This window comes from Aquarana catesbeiana, linkage group LG02 (genome assembly GCF_042186555.1).
Source record: "Aquarana catesbeiana isolate 2022-GZ linkage group LG02, ASM4218655v1, whole genome shotgun sequence".
NCBI lineage: Eukaryota > Metazoa > Chordata > Amphibia > Anura > Ranidae > Aquarana > Aquarana catesbeiana.
The window spans coordinates 86,196,204-86,213,669 of NC_133325.1; the positions used below are offsets into that span (position 1 = coordinate 86,196,204).

Below are 17,466 nucleotides of genomic sequence, written 5' to 3' on the forward strand. Positions count from 1 at the left end.
TGTTTTTTTTTTTTTTCACCTTTTATACATCCTATGCATGAAGGTGAAAAAACACCTGGCAGTGTCCAGCCTCCCCCCCCGTTTTACTTACCTGAGCCCTGGAATTTGACCCACGGGGACGCACCGTCTCTCTGTCCAGGATTTATAGCAACGCAGCCATTGGCTCCCACTGCTGTCAATCAAATGCCGCGGAGGGCGGGACCGTGTCCTGCAATCGGCCTCTATGGACGCCAGATGCTGGACTCGGGAGCGCGCCCATAAGGTAATCCCCCGGAAGAGCGCTTCTCCCAGGGGGTTATCTGATGTGGGGATGATCCGCGAGAGCCGCTGGGGGACCCCAGAAGAGCAATTTCACTGTCCCAGCAGCAATATTCTTTAGCCTTTTACTCACCCATTGCTCCATCCATCCACCGGAAATGAAGGAAAGCCCTTTGTCAGCGAAAAGTTGCTGGAGTCAGTCCTGATAGACCCATTGCTGTCACAAAAGGTGAATGGTATTTTCTTTGGTCTCCTGGCGCCGAATGGGGCAACGGAGAGGTAATTATAAGCTGGGTGGGTGCAGGTGAAGTTAATAAAATCCTATTCCTTTGCCCCAAGGCCTTCTATAAGATGATACAGTTTTTCATCACGGTATTGCTTGAGTAGACCACACTGACCAGTTGTGTAGAATAGTGACCCGAGCCTATTATGTAAGACACTAGTTGAACATTTCCATTGCTTCTGTCTGGAACAGGAGAGAACGGGATTCTGTACATAGTGAGACACAAGTGGTGGAAGTATCTTCTTCTTGGTATTGTTGATGTGGAAGCCAACTACTGCATTGTGAAAGCCTACCAGTTTACTACCCTTACTAGTGTCCAGGTAAGAACCGACCGTGGATGGGTGGTTTAACTTTATTTTTTTTGTGTTGCATATTTATCATTCGCTCTCTTAGCTTTTTGTTGCCTATAGCAGCTAGATTCCCATTTTTATAACCAATATTTAACTTTTTTTTTTTTTTTCACAGAATACTTTGCATTGTCTCCAATGAATGCAAGGCATCCTCTGATTGAACGAGGTGGGGTGGTGACCTCACAATATTCACATCATCCAATCACCGAACCTTTTGCATTTATTGAGAAAATACAAAGTGTTCTCTGAATGGTGACTGTGCTGAGTAAGCTACGTCCTGTGTTCACAATGCAGCAGAGCAGTCGCTCCACACGGGACCTAGAAGCTAGTGGAGATCACTGGAGTAATGGTGTCTACTACAGTGCTTTCCAGCGTCCACTGGGATCCTACTGGTATGGCACATACATACTTATGTTGGTCCAGGCTGGATCAAGGTAACTGTGTAAAAATTGCCATTTCTAAACTTTAAAGCTATTGTTCTGTTCCATGCCATATTTCTTGTCTCCCTGAAGCTGGCGACAGAAGGATCAAACTTCGTCCATTTCAGCAGGGACTAGCCAAATTTCGATCCATCTATGGCCATTCCTACTCAAGATTGATTGACTTCTCTTGACCGGGACTAGTGGTAATTTTTTGTTCCATCAACACATGCAGGCAATCGGCTGCAGCGCTGATCAGTGCATTCTTACAGTGGAGGGGGATAAAAAAAACTGAATAACGTATGCCCCTACTGGTGTATGGTCCGTTTTCTAAAGTGAATAAGAAATTTAGAAGAGTCTTTGAGAGATGCAAGTAGATAGTGTCAACTTTGCAGTATCTGCCAAATACTGAAATATCAGTTCTAAATACACCCCCCCCCCCCCTTTCTTAACTCTTTGATTGCCAAGGACTTGTTTAGTATTTTATGAGCTCACAACTGCAGCTGTAAGCATTATTATGCTTGTAACCACCCTGGCGGTATGATTATGTCAGAGTTTTGCTTCTCAAAGCGGTACAATTTTGCATAGAAATTTGGCGTTTTTATATTGTAGGCCTGTAATTCCTAGCAATAACACACTTAAATCTGTCCAAACTAGTCTAGTAGATATCCTGGGTATGATAGTTTGAAACACAAAATCATAAATTATAATATAATAAATCTTGTAAAAAAGCTGGGCTAAAAATTTAAATTAAAGTCCATACAAATGACATCAAAGGAAAAAATGAGTCCTTCAAGAGCATAAACATTGCAATCCAGTGCCTGCAGTCAAAAGCAGCTTTTATATCAGTGCTGCTGCCACATTTCTGCTTTGCCCAAGTCTGGTTTCAGTTGCCTGCGCTCCCAGCTATCATCCAACTAGCTATCTGGGTTTCCATTGCAACATGTGGATATGTGGACACCGTGAGAGAGCTTGGAGATTTACCCCCCGCCATTTGAACACCGGGAACGGCAGCAAGCTGAAAGGCCTTGGCTGGGCTATAGCCACTTGCCCTTTTATGCTTGCCATCTGTTAAGCTGAATCAACTACTACGGTGGATTAGCACTATTGTCTATAGGCACACAGTGGTGGTGTTTATGCTCTTGAAGGACTCATTTTTTCCTTTTGATGTCATTTGTATGGACTTTCATTTTAATTTTTAGCGCAGCTTTTTTACAAGATTTTTGAATATTGGTGTGATCGCACTGTATGCTGCCGCTTATTGCTAAGTTTCTGTTAGCACGGTATTCCTACCTATATAATATAATAAATAACTATAAATAATTATAAAAATTAATAATATAATAATAATAAAATTTAATTTCCGCATGTCTCACTAGCGCTCAATTCTGCAAGTGTTCTAATTTACTATTGCTGTTTTCTAGCTGGTCTGATGCCACTTTTGACGTAAATGGGACACTTTTTGGTTGCCATGGACAATCTCAAGTTTCCAGGCAGAAATAACAGTATATATATTATAAAAATGCATGCAGGGCATTGGACAAAGCACTAGGGACAAAAGGCATGTGAAATGATTTCATATAATAATGTAATCTGTAAGATTACAGTGTACTGTGTTATGCATTTTGAAATTTTTGAATTTGCCGCCAGGCTCCGCCCCCAGGCTTTGCGACGCTCACAGGGATCGGGTGGAGGACAGAGCCTGCCGACACAGCGGGGGCACATCGCAGGATCCTGGGGACAAGGTAAGTAACCTGCACCAGGGTCCTGCAGTGTAATCCCGAGTGTGGCTTGGGGTTACCGCTAATGGTGCTGAAATTTAACCCCGAGGCACGCTCAGGAAAATCGCCAGGGAGGTTAAGAGACATGTGGGATATGAAAAAAAATCACACTCGCCTATGAAAATGCAGCATCAATCCAAGGCTGCATCTGTCCCCCGCCACCTCTACACCGAGAACTGAGAGATCAAAGACAGCTGATAACTCGGGTTTGTTCTGCCTCTCCACCGCTCACTGTGAAAGGGGTGAGAGCGGCTGGCTGAGGCTCTCAGCGGTGCTCCGAGTGGCTGAGCCAGCTGCCGGTCAGGCATCTGGGTGGATCCAGACATTGGAGAGCCTGGACTGGCCCAGCCGACAGCAAGTATTTAGCCCACTGTCGGATGAATCTGGGCCCCAAGATTGCAGAACTAGGTGCACTTCTGTGACCTATAGGAGACATATATGACCAAAAGAGCTTTGGCCATACTTCTCCTTTTTAAAAGTCGGATGTATTTTTTGTTTTGTGTAAGAGATTTTGTTACTGCTGTAACAGCTGTCCTGACCACAGTCCCCAGGCTTGCTTGCCTCTTTTTGGAGCTCAGGACGGGTGAAGATTTTGGAGAGTGGTTGGAGGTTGGGGTTCGTCTGTTCCCTGATTTCCCACCCCCATGTACGATGAGCCCAGAAGTGTTGCACTCACAGCATATTGCAGTGAACAAGCCGGGTGTTTTTAATCTGTTTTTCATTTGTTTGTTTTTTTTTTTACTTTTTTTTTTTTTTTTTTCCTCCATATAGCTTCTGGACTGTGTCGGGATCCCTGTACTGATGGTTCTCTCTTGGTTTATTCTTCACTCGAGATACAAACTGATCCATTACATTGCTGTTGTGGTCTGTCTTTTGGGAGTTGGCACCATGGTCGGAGCAGATTTTATGTCTGGAAGAGAGAGCAACGAAGGTCAGACGCCTAATAAGAAATATTTTTTTGTGCTGCCAAGTCAGGCTTCGCTTTTGAGTAGCATGATTAAAGGGAAACGGTTATACATTTTCTATTATTATTATTATTCCCGAAATTAATATTGATGTGATATTCACATTTTGGGTACCTTGCAAACATTAACATATAGACATTTTCATATACACATTGCTGGGTGCCTCCTTTATCAGCTGTCTAGTGATGTCTCTTCCGAACAACTGCTCTGAGATGAGAAGGTATTTTGCTTATCATCTAATAAAAAAAAGCACCACATCCCTTGAAAGATAATTAGAAATTTAAAGATGTATTTGGGATTTTTAAGGTGCTAAATTAGAACAAAATAGTTTATAAAAAATAGAAATATATTAGAACATTATAAAGAAATAGAAATGTTAAAAATTAAAAATGTTCTAATACATTTCTATTTTTTATAAACGATTTTGTTCTAATTTAGCACCTTTTAAAAATCCCAAATACATCTTTAAATTTCTAACTGCTCTGAGATGTTAAGCTGGCCACTCATGTTACAATTTAAAGAACTATCTTAGTCTTCTCTTCCTAAGTAATATCTAAAGCCGGCCATACATGGATAGCATCTCAGCCGGTTCAGCGAGGACTGCTCGGGTTTCAATCCATCTATAGGCAGGCTGGTTGTACTGAAGTCCTTCGTTCTATCGATCAACTTCAGTACATTCAGCCTGTCAGTTTTTTTTTTTGTTTTTTTCATGCAATCACTGCCAGTGGCTCTAGCCACCACCAGTGACCATTGTATTTGGGGATGCTCCTTTAACTGCTTGCCGACCAGTCGCCTTCGTTATACGGCAGCAGGTTGACTCTCCTGCGTGAATCGCCGTAGCTATCCGCCGGTGACCCGTGATCACCTAGTACAGAGGCAGAACGGATATCTGCCTTTTAATAGTTAGGGTTAATCACTCGTGTGCCACATCTGTATAACTTGTTAGAAAAAACAAAACACACCAGGTCGGACTTTGGAGGCAGATTGGAACAACAATATAGTTTTAAAAGTTTACTTTTATTAAACATTAACATATAGACATATACAGTATAAAAATTGTGTAAAAAGGTATTGTCCACTAACGATCAGGCAATGGCCAGAAAGAGGATGTTACATATACCCAAATGAAAAAATGACGTTCCACAATATGACATCAACATGCTTGAGCCTCTGTTTTGCTTGATCACTTCTTCAGGACACACATTGGGGGGGGGTATAGGAACAGGTCTCACTGATCCGAACATATGTTATTGCCTGCACAGGACTCTCCCTCGATGGGTGCCACAGCACCGGAATAACCAAGGCCAGGGTCCAAACTTGAAATATACAACCGAATAATTCAGCCTCTGGGGGCAAACAACGTCTTGTATGGCACACTTGCCATCAGATACAAATCATATAATAGCTGCACTGATATAAATGGTCACATCCACATCGGACAATAATTTGTCTATTTACAGTGTTATAGTTGCATGGAGATCATCTATGTCACAGCTCCAACTGCATTAATCCATAGAGGGCCCGCACCGGTAAATGTGCCTATATATCGTCCCCTAAAGATTTAATCAGATGTAAACAAGGTTCTGACAGGGGACATGATGACAGAGATCTACTGTTCCCTGTCATCGGGAACAGTGATCTCTGTCATGTCCCTGGCAGACCATCCCCCCCCTACAGTTAGAACACACCCAGGGATCACAGTTAACCCCTTGATCGCCCCTAGTGTTAACCCCTTCCCTGCCATTGTCCGTTTCTACATTTACATTTGTATAGAACTGATCAATGTAGTAATGTCACTGGTCCCCAAAAAGTGTCATTTGGGGTCAGATTTGTCTGCCGCAATGTCGCAGTCCCGCTAACAATCGCAGATCGCTGCCATTACTATTAAAAACAATAAAAATAAATAAGTCCCTAAATCTATCCCATAGTTTGTAGATGCGATAACTTTTGCACAGAAAAATATACAGTGGGGACGGAAAGTATTCAGACCCCCTTAAATTTTTCACTCTGTTATATTGCAGCCATTTGCTAAAATCATTTAAGTTCATTTTTTTTCCTCATTAATGTACACACAGCACCCCATATTGACAGAAAAACACAGAATTGTTGACATTTTTGCAGATTTATTAAAAAAGAAAAACTGAAATATCACATGGTCCTAAGTATTCAGACCCTTTGCTGTGACACTCATATATTTTACTCAGGTGCTGTCCATTTCTTCTGACCATCCTTGAGATGGTTCTACACCATCATTTGAGTCCAGCTGTGTTTGATTATACTGATTGGATTTGATTAGGAAAGCCACACACCTGTCTATATAAGACCTTACAGCTCACTGTGCATGTCAGAGTAAATGAGAATCATGAGGTCAAAGGAACTGCCTGAAGAGCTCAGAGACAGAGTTTTGGCAAGGCACAGATCTGGCTAAGGTTACAAAAAATTTCTGCTCTTAAGGTTCCTAAGAGCACAGTGGCCTCCATAATCCTTAAATAGAAGACGTTTGGGATGACCAGAACCCTTCCTAGAGCTGGCCGTCTGGCCAAACTGAGCTATTGGGGGAGCCTTTGTGAGAGAGGTAAAGAAGAACCCAAAGATCACTTTGGCTGAGCTCCAGAGATGCAGTCGGGAGATGGGAGAAAGTTGTAGAGAGTCAACCATCACTGCAGCCCTCCACCAGTTGGGGCTTTATGGCAGAGTGGCCCGACGGAAGCTTCTCCTCAGTGCAAGACACGCATGGAGTTTGCTAAAAAAAAAAACACCTAAAGGACTCCAAGACCTGTCCAATACAGTCCCAACAGTGAAGCATGGTGGTGGCAGCATCATGCTGTGGGGGTGTTTTTCAGCTGCAGGGACAAGACTACTGGTTGCAATTGAGGGAAAGATGAATGCGGCCAAGTACAGGGATATCCTGGATGAAAACCTTCTCCAGAGTGCTCAGGACCTCAGACTGGGCCGAAGGTTTACCTTCCAACAAGCACACAGCTAAAATAAGGAATGAGTGGCTTCACAACAACTCCGTGACTGTTCTTGAATGGCCCAGCCAGAGCCCTGACTTAAACCCAATTGAGCATCTCTGGAGAGACCTAAAAATGGCTGTCCACCAATGTTTACCATCCAACTGGAGAGGATCTGCAAGGAGGAATGGCAGAGGATCCCCAAATCCAGGTGTGAAAAACTTGTTGCATCTTTCCCAAAAAGAGTCATGGCTGTATTAGATCAAAAGGGTGCTTCTACCAAATACTGAGCAAAGAGTCTGAATACTTAGGACCATGTGATATTTCAGTTTTTCTTTTTTAATAAATCTGCAAAAAATGTCAACAATTCTGTGTTTTTCTGTCAATATGGGGTGCTGTGTGTACATTAATGAGGAAAAAAAATGAACTTAAATGATTTTAGCAAATGGCTGCAATATAACAAAGAGTGAAAAATTTAAGGGGGGGTCTGAATACTTTCCGTCCCCACTACATATAGGCCTCAACTGATGAATACATTTATTTATTTATATATATGTATTATAGCAAAAAGTTTTCTTCAAAATTGTCGCTCTTTGTTTATAGCACAAAAAATAAAAACTGCAGAGGTGATCAAATACCACCAAAAGAAAGCTCTATTTATGAGAAAAAAACATCAATTTTTGTTTGGGTACAGGGTCGCGCGACCGTGCAATTGTCGGGTAAAGCGACGCAGTGCCGTATCGCAAAAAATGGCCTGGTCATTAAGTGGGTAAAGCCTTCTGGGGCTGAAGTGGTTAAAATAAAAAAAAATACTGATACAGCTCTTCATTTAGAGTGGGATCTCCTTCAGTTTAAATCTTTACACTGGCCCAAGGCCAAAAGGAAGGAGTAAGTTGGCTGAATACAGCCCAAAAATCTTCATCCTTACATGTCTGCTTAAGAGTATAAATGAGGATCTCACGGCCATTGTCCTTCCCATGCCCTGTGTCCATTATGATTCCTGACTGAGGACTGACCTTTCAAGTCCCCAGTGCCTAAAATCTTGTGAAACCAGATTCAATGAAATGAAATAAAACAAAACAAAATTTGCTCACAGTAAATGACCTCCAATCCTTGTCTGTACAGGGAACTGCAACAATCTAAAGATAGTTTTTAGATTTACTGTCATCTTCTTCTTTCTGCTACAGAGAATAAAACCAGATATATATTCTTGTTTAGCTTGTTAAAAGCAGTATGTGGACATACAGTGGGTATAGAAAAGGATCACCCCCTTTAAAATAATCATTTCAGTTTGCAAAGCAACAAAATGTGAAGACCCACAGTTTTTGTTTTATCCAGCTGTATTTACTCAGCGCAACTTGTATCTTTCACTTGGATGTTATAACACCAACAGGTCAGAAAAAAAATAGAAATAAAAAAAGTAATCACTGAGATGGAAAAAGGATCACCCCCTTATGTCAGTATTTTGTTGGACCACCTTTTACTTTAATTCCAGCCTTTAGCCTGTTGGGATATGTCTGTACTAACTTTGCACATCTAGACTTTGAAATATTTGCCCACTCTTCTTTGCAGAACTGCTCAAGTTCATTTAAATTTGATGGTGACTGTTTGTGGATTGCAGTCTTCAAATCATTCCCCAGATTTCCAATGGGGTTTAAGTCTGGGTTCTGACTAGGCCATGCAAGGACATTCATCCTTTTCTCCTTCAACCACTGTGTGCTTTGGGTCATTGTCATGTTTGGAAGGTAAACCTTCTTCCAGTTCCACCTCCATGCTTTACTGTAGAAGGAAATCTAGATGGGGCGAAAATCTGCTGCCCTCTGCCAGAAAGTTGTCAATGGGAAGAAGGTTTACCTTCCAACATGACAATGACCCAAAGCACATAGTAAAAATGACCTCACAGTGGTTTAAGGAGAAAAAGGTGAATCTCTTTGCATGGCCTAGTTAGAGCCCAGACTTAAACCCCATTGAAAATCTGCGGAATGACTTGAAGGCTGCAATCCACAAACGGTCACGATAAAATGTAACTGAACTTGAGCAGTTCTGCAAAGAAGAGTGGGCAAATATTGTAAAGTCTAGATGTGTAAAGTTAGTAGAGACATATCCCAACAGACTAAAGGCTGGAACTAAAGCAAAATGTAGTCCAATAAAATACTGATAAGGTTTAGGGGGGGTGATCCTATTTCCAACTCCAGTGATTCTGTTTTTGAACTGTTTTTTTATTTTTTTTCTGACATGGTGGTGTTGTATCATTCATTTGGGTGTGGTAAGTTGCACTAGTAAATACAGATGGATAAAACAAAGACTGTGTCTGTCTTCATTTCAGGCTGCAAAGCAACAATATGTGATTATTTTAAAGGGGGGTGATTATTTTCTATATCCACGGTACTGATGGAAAAAGTAATTTCCTTCACCAATAATTTTTCTTTGTCAGAGATTTGAGATCTGACTAAAGTGGATGGAATATACTGATTTAGCTTGTGGTGTGTGGATATTCCATTACCAGTACATTCTGTATAAAGTAACATGTTCACTGAACCTTTTCATGCATGTTGTTTGTTTTTTTTTTTTTTTTTTTCTATATCAAGTGTGCAACCCAATATGAATAAGGGTTTTCTTTTTATTTTGCAGCCGCTAACATGTTGATTGGAGACGCTCTGGTTATCCTCGCAGCATGCCTGTATGCAGTTTCTAATGTGACTGAGGAGTATGTAGTGAAGAACCTGACCCGCGAGGAGTTCCTGGGAATGTTGGGCCTCTTTGGAACATTCGTCAGCGGGACACAGCTGTAAGAGTCTGATAGTTGATATAACTCTCATAATATTACTTTTGGACAGAAGCTATGCTATTGTCTTTGTAGCATTGTTTGATCGGTCATCATTCCTGATCTGTGATCTTGGAGAATGAATGACGCAGTCCTGTAAACCTCTTTGCAGTAGCCTCAGTTATATACATGTCTGATTCATATCAGACTTTTATGCTGTGACTTAGCAGAGAGATGCAATGTACGGTAGAAGTCAGCGATCCCCCAACCTCGGTCCTCAAGTACATCCAACGGGCCATTTTTTTTGGAAATATGCTGTCCAGTTCTGGGCACCAGTCTTCAGGAGGGATGTACTAGAAATGGAGCGAGTACAAAGAAGGGCAACTGAGCTAATAAAGGGTCTGGAGGATATTGGTTATGAGGAAAGGTTGCGAGCACTGAACTTATTCTCTCTGGGGAAGAGACGCTTGAGAGGGGAAATTATTTCAATTTATAAATACCGTACTGGTGACCCCACAATAGGGATAAAACTTTTTCATGGAAGGGAGTTTAACAAGACACGTGGCCACTCATTACAATTAGAAGAAAAGAGGTTTAACCTTAAACTGCGTAGAGGGTTCTTTACTGTAAGAGCGGCAAGGATGTGGAATTCTCTTCCGCAGGCGGTGGTCTCAGCAGGGAGCATCAATAGTTTCAAAAAGCTATTAGATAAGCACCTGAATGACCACAACATACAGGGATATACAATGTAATACTGACATAAAAACACACACATAGGTTGGACTTGTGTCTTTTTTCGACCTCCGCTACACTATGTAACTATAAAATAGCTGCCATGAAAAAGAAGCTTTTGACATTAATTTAAAAGATAAGTTTTGTGAAAAATAATAAAAATAAGATAGATGGATATTGATCCGTTTGTTTATGCATCTTGAGCCAATAGGTGCTGTGTGCAGGCAGCCCATATAAGTGTATAGGGGATGCACCAGCTGCATGGAAACAACAGTTCATCTTAATTTTGACAGGGGTGCAGGTGTACGGCCCTGAATGCAGACAGTGTTGGTGCAGTTGCCTGTTTGTGCAGTTACTTTGTCATCATACGCTTTCACAGTCTGCCTGAATGCAGCACCTATCCGCTCAAGCTCAGCTTTCTGGTACATCCTCTTTAAGCTCCAAGGTATCCAGTCAGGAGGATCTTTACAAATGATCCACACATCCAAATGGAAAATTTTATTTTTTCTCCTTAATCCATAAGCAATAATATCACTGATCCTTGTGTTCACATTAACCTCACATGTCCTCCTATTATGGTTGGAGTTACCTTTTGATCTCCAGTGACTCGTAATGGTCATTCTGTCTGCTGTCAAGATATATCAGAGTGCTTTCATCAAGCAAAGCGATTGGCCCAGGGATTAAAGATGGCAAGGTCATCTGAAGGGATTTAGTCTGCCTAGGGATTTTTATGTGAATCATTAAGAAGACATCCCCACCACGTGTTATTATTATTATTATTATTATTATTATTATAAAAGATTTATATAGCGCCAACAGTTTACACAGCACTTTACAATATAAAAGGGAGACAATACAGTTATAATACAATAAAATACAAGAAGATTAAGAGGGCCCTGCTCAGAAGAGCTTACAATCTAATAGGGTGGGGCAGGTGGTACAAAAGGTTGTAACTGTGGGCAGTGAGCTGATGGAAGTGGTAAAAGATTAGTTAGACGTTATAGGCTTTCCTGAAGAGATGGGTTTTCAGGGATCGCCTGAAGGTAGCAAGAGTAGGGGATCGCAGGGCCAGTGGAGGTAGCGAGTTCCAGAGGATGGGAGAGGGTCTGGAGAAATCCTGGAGAGGAGCATGGGAGGAGGAGACGAGAGAACTTGGGAGTAGGAGTTCTTGAGAAGAGCGGAGAGGTCGATTTGGGTGATATTTGGAGACAAGATTAGTGATGTAGCTTGGGGCAGAGTTGTGAATGGCTTTGTATGTTGTGGTTAGTATTTTGAATTTAATTCGCTGGGTGATTGGGAGCCAGTGCAGGGATTGGAGTAGAGGGTTGGCAGACACTGAGTGGTTGGTAAGGTGGATAAGTCTGGCAGCAGCATTCATGATAGACTGAAGAGGGGATAGCCTATGGAGCGGTAGGCCAATGAGAAGGGAGATACAATAGTCAAGGCGAGAGATAACAAGGGAGTGAATGAGGAGCTTGGTGGTTTCATTTGTTAAAAAAGGGCGAATTTTAGAGATGTTACGGAGGTGAATTCTACAAACTTTTGACAACGATTGGATTTGAGGCTGAAATGACAAGTCGGAGTCTAGGATTACACCTAGTACCCTGGCGTGAGGGGAGGGACTGATGCATTGTTGATTTTGATGGAAAAGTCATGGAGGGGGGCACGGGCGGGGGGGAATATTAATAGCTCAGTTTTAGAGAGATTTAGTTTAAGGAAGTGGTGCGACATCCATGCTGATGTGTCAGTTAGCAATGTGAGAGGAGACTGAAGGAGTGAGTTGAGAAGTGTATATAGGTGTATCTGCTTCACAGTTGCAGTGCCAACACATGATTGATGAAATATTCTCATTTACCGTATATACTCGAGTATAAGTCGAGGCCCTAATTTACCACAAAAAAATGGGAAAAACTTATTGACCCGAGTATAAGATGAAGGTGAGTAATGCAGAGTGTCAACAATGCCCATCTGCAGCTGTATACCTCCCTGTGTCCTGTGCATGTGTGTCCTGTGCATGTGTCATGTACCTTTGTCCTGTGTATATGTGCATGTGTCATGTACCTTTGTCATGTATATGTGCATGTGATAGGTACCTGTGTGCATGTGTCTGTGTGCATCCTACCTGTGTCCTGTGCATCCTCCGTGTGCCGCTCCGAACCGATCAGCGTGTGCGGCGGCCTTTCACTGTTCAAAATCCGCGCCGCCTCCTCGTCCATGATAGGCAGAAAACTCCATTTCCCGGCGGTCAGCCTATCACGGACATTCTCTCATCCTCATACCACGGACGAGGATGAGAGAATGTCCGTGATAGGCAGTCAGTGTACAGCCTATCACAGACAAGGAGGCGCGGCTTTTGAACAGTGAGAGCCGAGAGCCGCCGCCGAGTGCTATGTAGCACACGCTGGCCGCCGTCTGCCTGCATGACACGCTGATCACGGCGGTGACTCGTGTATAAGTTGAGGGGGGAACTTTCAGCCCCAAAAAAGGGGCTGAAATATTCGACTTATACACGAGTATATACGGTATATCTTTTTGACATTCATTTAATAGACTTGCTACACAAGGATATGGATTAGGGCTGCAACTAACGATTATTTTCATAATCGATTAGTTGGTCGATTATTGTTTCGATTAATAACCTTAAAAAAAGTGTGGTGTATAATTTAGTTAATATGTAAAGTTTTTTTAAAAAAAAGCAATTTATTCTTAAATATCTCTCTGCAGTGGTAAATATAAACAACCAACTATATGGTTAGGGAGCAAAATATTAAATCCACTCTGAGAATAACAGACAGAAGAGATATACTGTATATACTATTAGAGGAGATATACTGTATACACCATAATGCCCCGTACACACGGTCGGACATTGATCGGACATTCCGACAACAAAATCCATGGATTTTTTCCGACAGATGTTGGCTCAAACTTGTCTTGCATACACACGGTCACACAAAGTTGTCGGAAAATCCGATCATTCTGAACACGGTGACGTAAAACACGTACGTCGGGACTATAAATGGGTCAGTAGCCAATAGCTTTCATCTCTTTATTTATTCTGAGCATGCATGGCACTTTGTGCATCGGATTTGTGTACACACGATCGGAAATTCCGACAACGGATTTTGTTGTCGGAAAAGCCTGCTCTCAAACTTTGTGTCGGAAAATCCGATGGAAAATGTGTGATGGAGCCTACACACGGTCGGAATTTCCGACAACAAGGTCCTATCACACATTTTCCGTTGGAAAATCCGACCGTGTGTACGGGGCATTAGAAGAGAAATACAGTTTTTTTTTGGCCAATTTGTTGTTGGGCATATAAAAAATACAAATTGCTGCAAAAACGCATTGCATGCTTTTCTGCAGCTTCTCCATTGAAGTATATTGAACCAAAAAAGCACAGTTTTGCTTAAAAAAAAAAAAAAAAGTCCTTGACCCTTTCCAAATACGCAGCGGCTGAAAAAAAAGCATAGATGTGAACGTATCCCATAGAAAACCATGTTGAATGAACTGTAGTGTGTTTCTGCAAAAAGCACCAAAAAACACAAAGATGTGAACCAGGTCTAAGACGTTTAGTAACATAACGGGGTTAAAAAAAATAAAATTAGCCCTTCATAATACAAAAAAGCAAATAATCACTACTGTAAGGGGTTCTTTTTTTTTTTTTTTTTTACTGTAGAACTGTGAAAGTAATATTTACAGTAGCGATTATTTGCTCTTTTTGTACTTTAAAGGGCTAATTATATTATTTTTAACCCCATTATGTTACTGGCCGATCGATTATGAAAATAGTAATCGATTAATTTCATAATCGATTAGTTGTCGATTAATCGATTAGTTGTTACAGCCCTAGTATGGATTTTTTTTTTTTTTCTCTTTGTGACTAATTTTAAAATCTTATTGGACTTGGCTAAAAATAGTCATTGCTTTTTTTTAAGAATAAAAAAAGATCCTTAGCCTGGTGTGTCGAAATAATGTTTATTCTTGTAAAACACAGGAAACAACTGCAAAGTTCTTATACAATGGTGTAAATGCAGAGAACTTTGCACTTTTATGGCTCACTCTCGATCATGTGTTGTATGACACCCCCCCTTGAACAAGGTACATTAATACATTTGTGTTATATTTTTTTAAATGACCCATGCTTTACTGGTACCCACCTGTATGTTTTACCAAGACACACAGAGCGGAAACACACAGGTGTGAATGGGCCCCAGCAAAATAATAGTAATCCTCTTCCTGTGCATTGTCATTAACAGATATATGTAAAATCAATCATCAGGTCTGAGTAGGGACTAATGCCCTGTACACACGATCGGTTAACTCTGAAGATTTTTCCGACGGAATTCCGCTCAAGCGGTCTTGCCTACACACGGTCACACCAAATTCTGACCGTCCAGAACGTGGTGACGTACAACACGTACGACGGGACTAGAAAAAGGAAGTTCAATAGCCAGTAGCCAATAGCTTCCGTCTCGTACTTCAGAGCATGCGTCGTTTATGGTACGTCGGAACAGCATACAGACGAGCGAGTAATTAGTTCCGTCGGAAAATTTTAGAACATGTTCTCTGAGTCCGTCTGAATTTTCGACGGAAAAAGTCTGATGGGGCCTACATACGATCGTAGGGGGTGTGCCGGGTGTGCCTGGGCACACCCTAATCAACTTGAGAGGCGCAGATTCCCCCTGCTGCTATTAGACCAATGCCCCCCAACGGGGCTCCTAAAAAAAATGATAAAAAATTAAAATTAAATTAAAAATTAAATAAAAATATATAATAAAAATAAACTACTGACACTGTCCATTGCCCTATGGACACCAACCTCTGCTCTACTGCCACTGTCCACTGCCCTACTAACACTGTCCATGTTTTTAATACATTTGGGGTGCACACCCTAATGCAATAGGCTGCGCACACCTATGATCAGAATATGCGATGAAAAGCTCCCTTCTGACTTTTTCTGACGGATATTCTTCTCTTGTGTACACGACATTAGGCTGCATTCACACAAGAACGTTTCAAAGTCGTGTGTCTTTACAGCGTTTTTTACCACATTTTTGCCGCGATTTTGTACAGGTCACCAATGTAAAAAGCAGAAAAACGCCTGTAATCTGCCCCAAAGAAGTTCATGTTCTTTTTTTAAAATGTGAACAGGTGCCATTGAAATGAATGGGATTTTGTTTGTTGGCTGTTTTTCAGGTGTTTTTTTCAGGCGTTTTATGAGCTGAAAACGCTGAGGTGGGAATGCAGCCTTAACCACTTACCGACCGTCTCCTTTACATATATGTTGAAGAGGGATTTCTCTGTAACGGCAGCAGCTGCTGCCACAACTGAGGTATCCATCTTTACAGGAGCCGGTCGTGTTTCCGGTAATGGTGGTCTCCGCGGCGGATTCGCCGCGTGATCACCGTTATCTGCGGCGGAAGAGGTGCCACACCCTCCCGCCGCGCCCTCCGCCGCTTACCGGAGCCGTCGGTAGCGGCGAAGGAGATCGGGACCTGTCGGTTCCTCGGTCTGGAGACAAGTGAGACTAAGATGGCGCCCACCCGTCTCCATACCATAGGACGGCGGAAGCGACGTCATAACGTCAGCTCCGCCCATATGTCTTAAAGGCATTTTTTTTTTTTTTTGTCTGCATATTAGTGTAAATATGAGATCTGAGGACTTTTTGACCCCAGATCTCATATTTAAGAGGACCTGTCATGCTTTTTTCTATTACAAGGGATGTTTACATTCCTTGTAATAGGAATAAAAGTGATCCAATTTTTTATTTTTTTTTTTTGTTAAAAACAGTGAAAAAATAATTAAAATAAATAAGGGAAAAAAAACCCCATTTTTTTTTTTAATGCGCCCTGTCCCGACGAGCTCGCGCGCAGAAGCGCCCGCATACATGAGTAGCGCCCGCATACATGAGTAGCGCCCGCATACATGAGTAGCGCCCGCATATGAAAACTGTGGTCAAACCACACATGTGAGGTATTGCCGCAACTTTTACCTGACCTTTGCATTGTCTCGTACAATCTCCAATAGGTTGTCTTAATGCATTAAAGTTCATAGACAGGTGTGTAAATGGCTTGGAGAGAAAATCTCTGGTCGCTGAGACCTTACCAAGGTATTTTTGTATATGTACAGCGAAGGCTCATGGTTTTTTTGCTGCTGAGCCTTCATTCAACAGAGGATCAAATCCCTTACGTTCAGCATGCAGTACCATATGCTCTCGCGATGCCTGGATCTGGTATGATTAGAGCTCATGGTTCCAGCCATCTAGCAGTGGAAGGAGAGAGTAGAAAAATCTACTTTTCAAGTCAATAATTTGAAAAGTAACTTAGGAGGCTCCCTCATCTTATATTGTTGTATTTGTGGTGTTCTTCCTCCAGGAAGGATTTGGAATGGATGTGGGCATGTGTGTCCAGCGGGGTGAACGGTTCGTATGGTGCACGGGGATGGGGCAGATCTCCCTGCATGGGCTTTACTTGCATATCTGCTGTCTTCAGCTTTATATACCGTATTTATCGGCGTATATCACGCGCAGGCGTATAACATGCACCCCAATTTAAGAGGGAAGTTTCAGGAAAACTTATTTTTTTAAATACCACTTTAAAGCAAATAATGGTCAGTGAGCATCAATGCAGCCTGATTAGTGCTCATCTGCAGCCTCAATGCAGCCTAATCTGTGCCCATCTGCAGCTTCAGTGCAGCCTGGTCTGTGCCCATCTCCCCCATCAATGCAGCTCACCATCTCTCCTTGCAGGAACACAGAGCCGTCATCTGTTTACTCGGCTCTCAGTCGGCAGTCACATACACATACACAGTCCCGCCTCCGCCATCAGCATTGGACCAGCTCTCTGTGATAGACAGAACACTGGTCCAATGCTGGTGGCCGAGGCGGGACTGTGTGTGTGACGTGTGAGACGAGCGGAGAGCCAAGTGGAGAGGAGATGACGGCTCGGTGATTTCCGG

The 17,466-nt window shown here is 42.1% G+C and overlaps 1 protein-coding gene across 1 annotated transcript in view; it reads left to right on the forward strand.

Annotated features, from left to right (window-relative positions):
• LOC141127008 (solute carrier family 35 member F2-like) overlaps positions 1 to 17,466 on the forward strand; it is a 58,347-nt gene that overhangs the window by 16,880 nt on the left and 24,001 nt on the right. Inside the window, exons 3-5 of the mRNA XM_073613131.1 lie at positions 734 to 861; positions 3,863 to 4,022; positions 9,642 to 9,798. Of these exons, the coding sequence (XP_073469232.1) occupies positions 734 to 861; positions 3,863 to 4,022; positions 9,642 to 9,798 (445 nt within the window). The remainder of the gene's footprint in view (positions 1 to 733; positions 862 to 3,862; positions 4,023 to 9,641; positions 9,799 to 17,466) is intronic.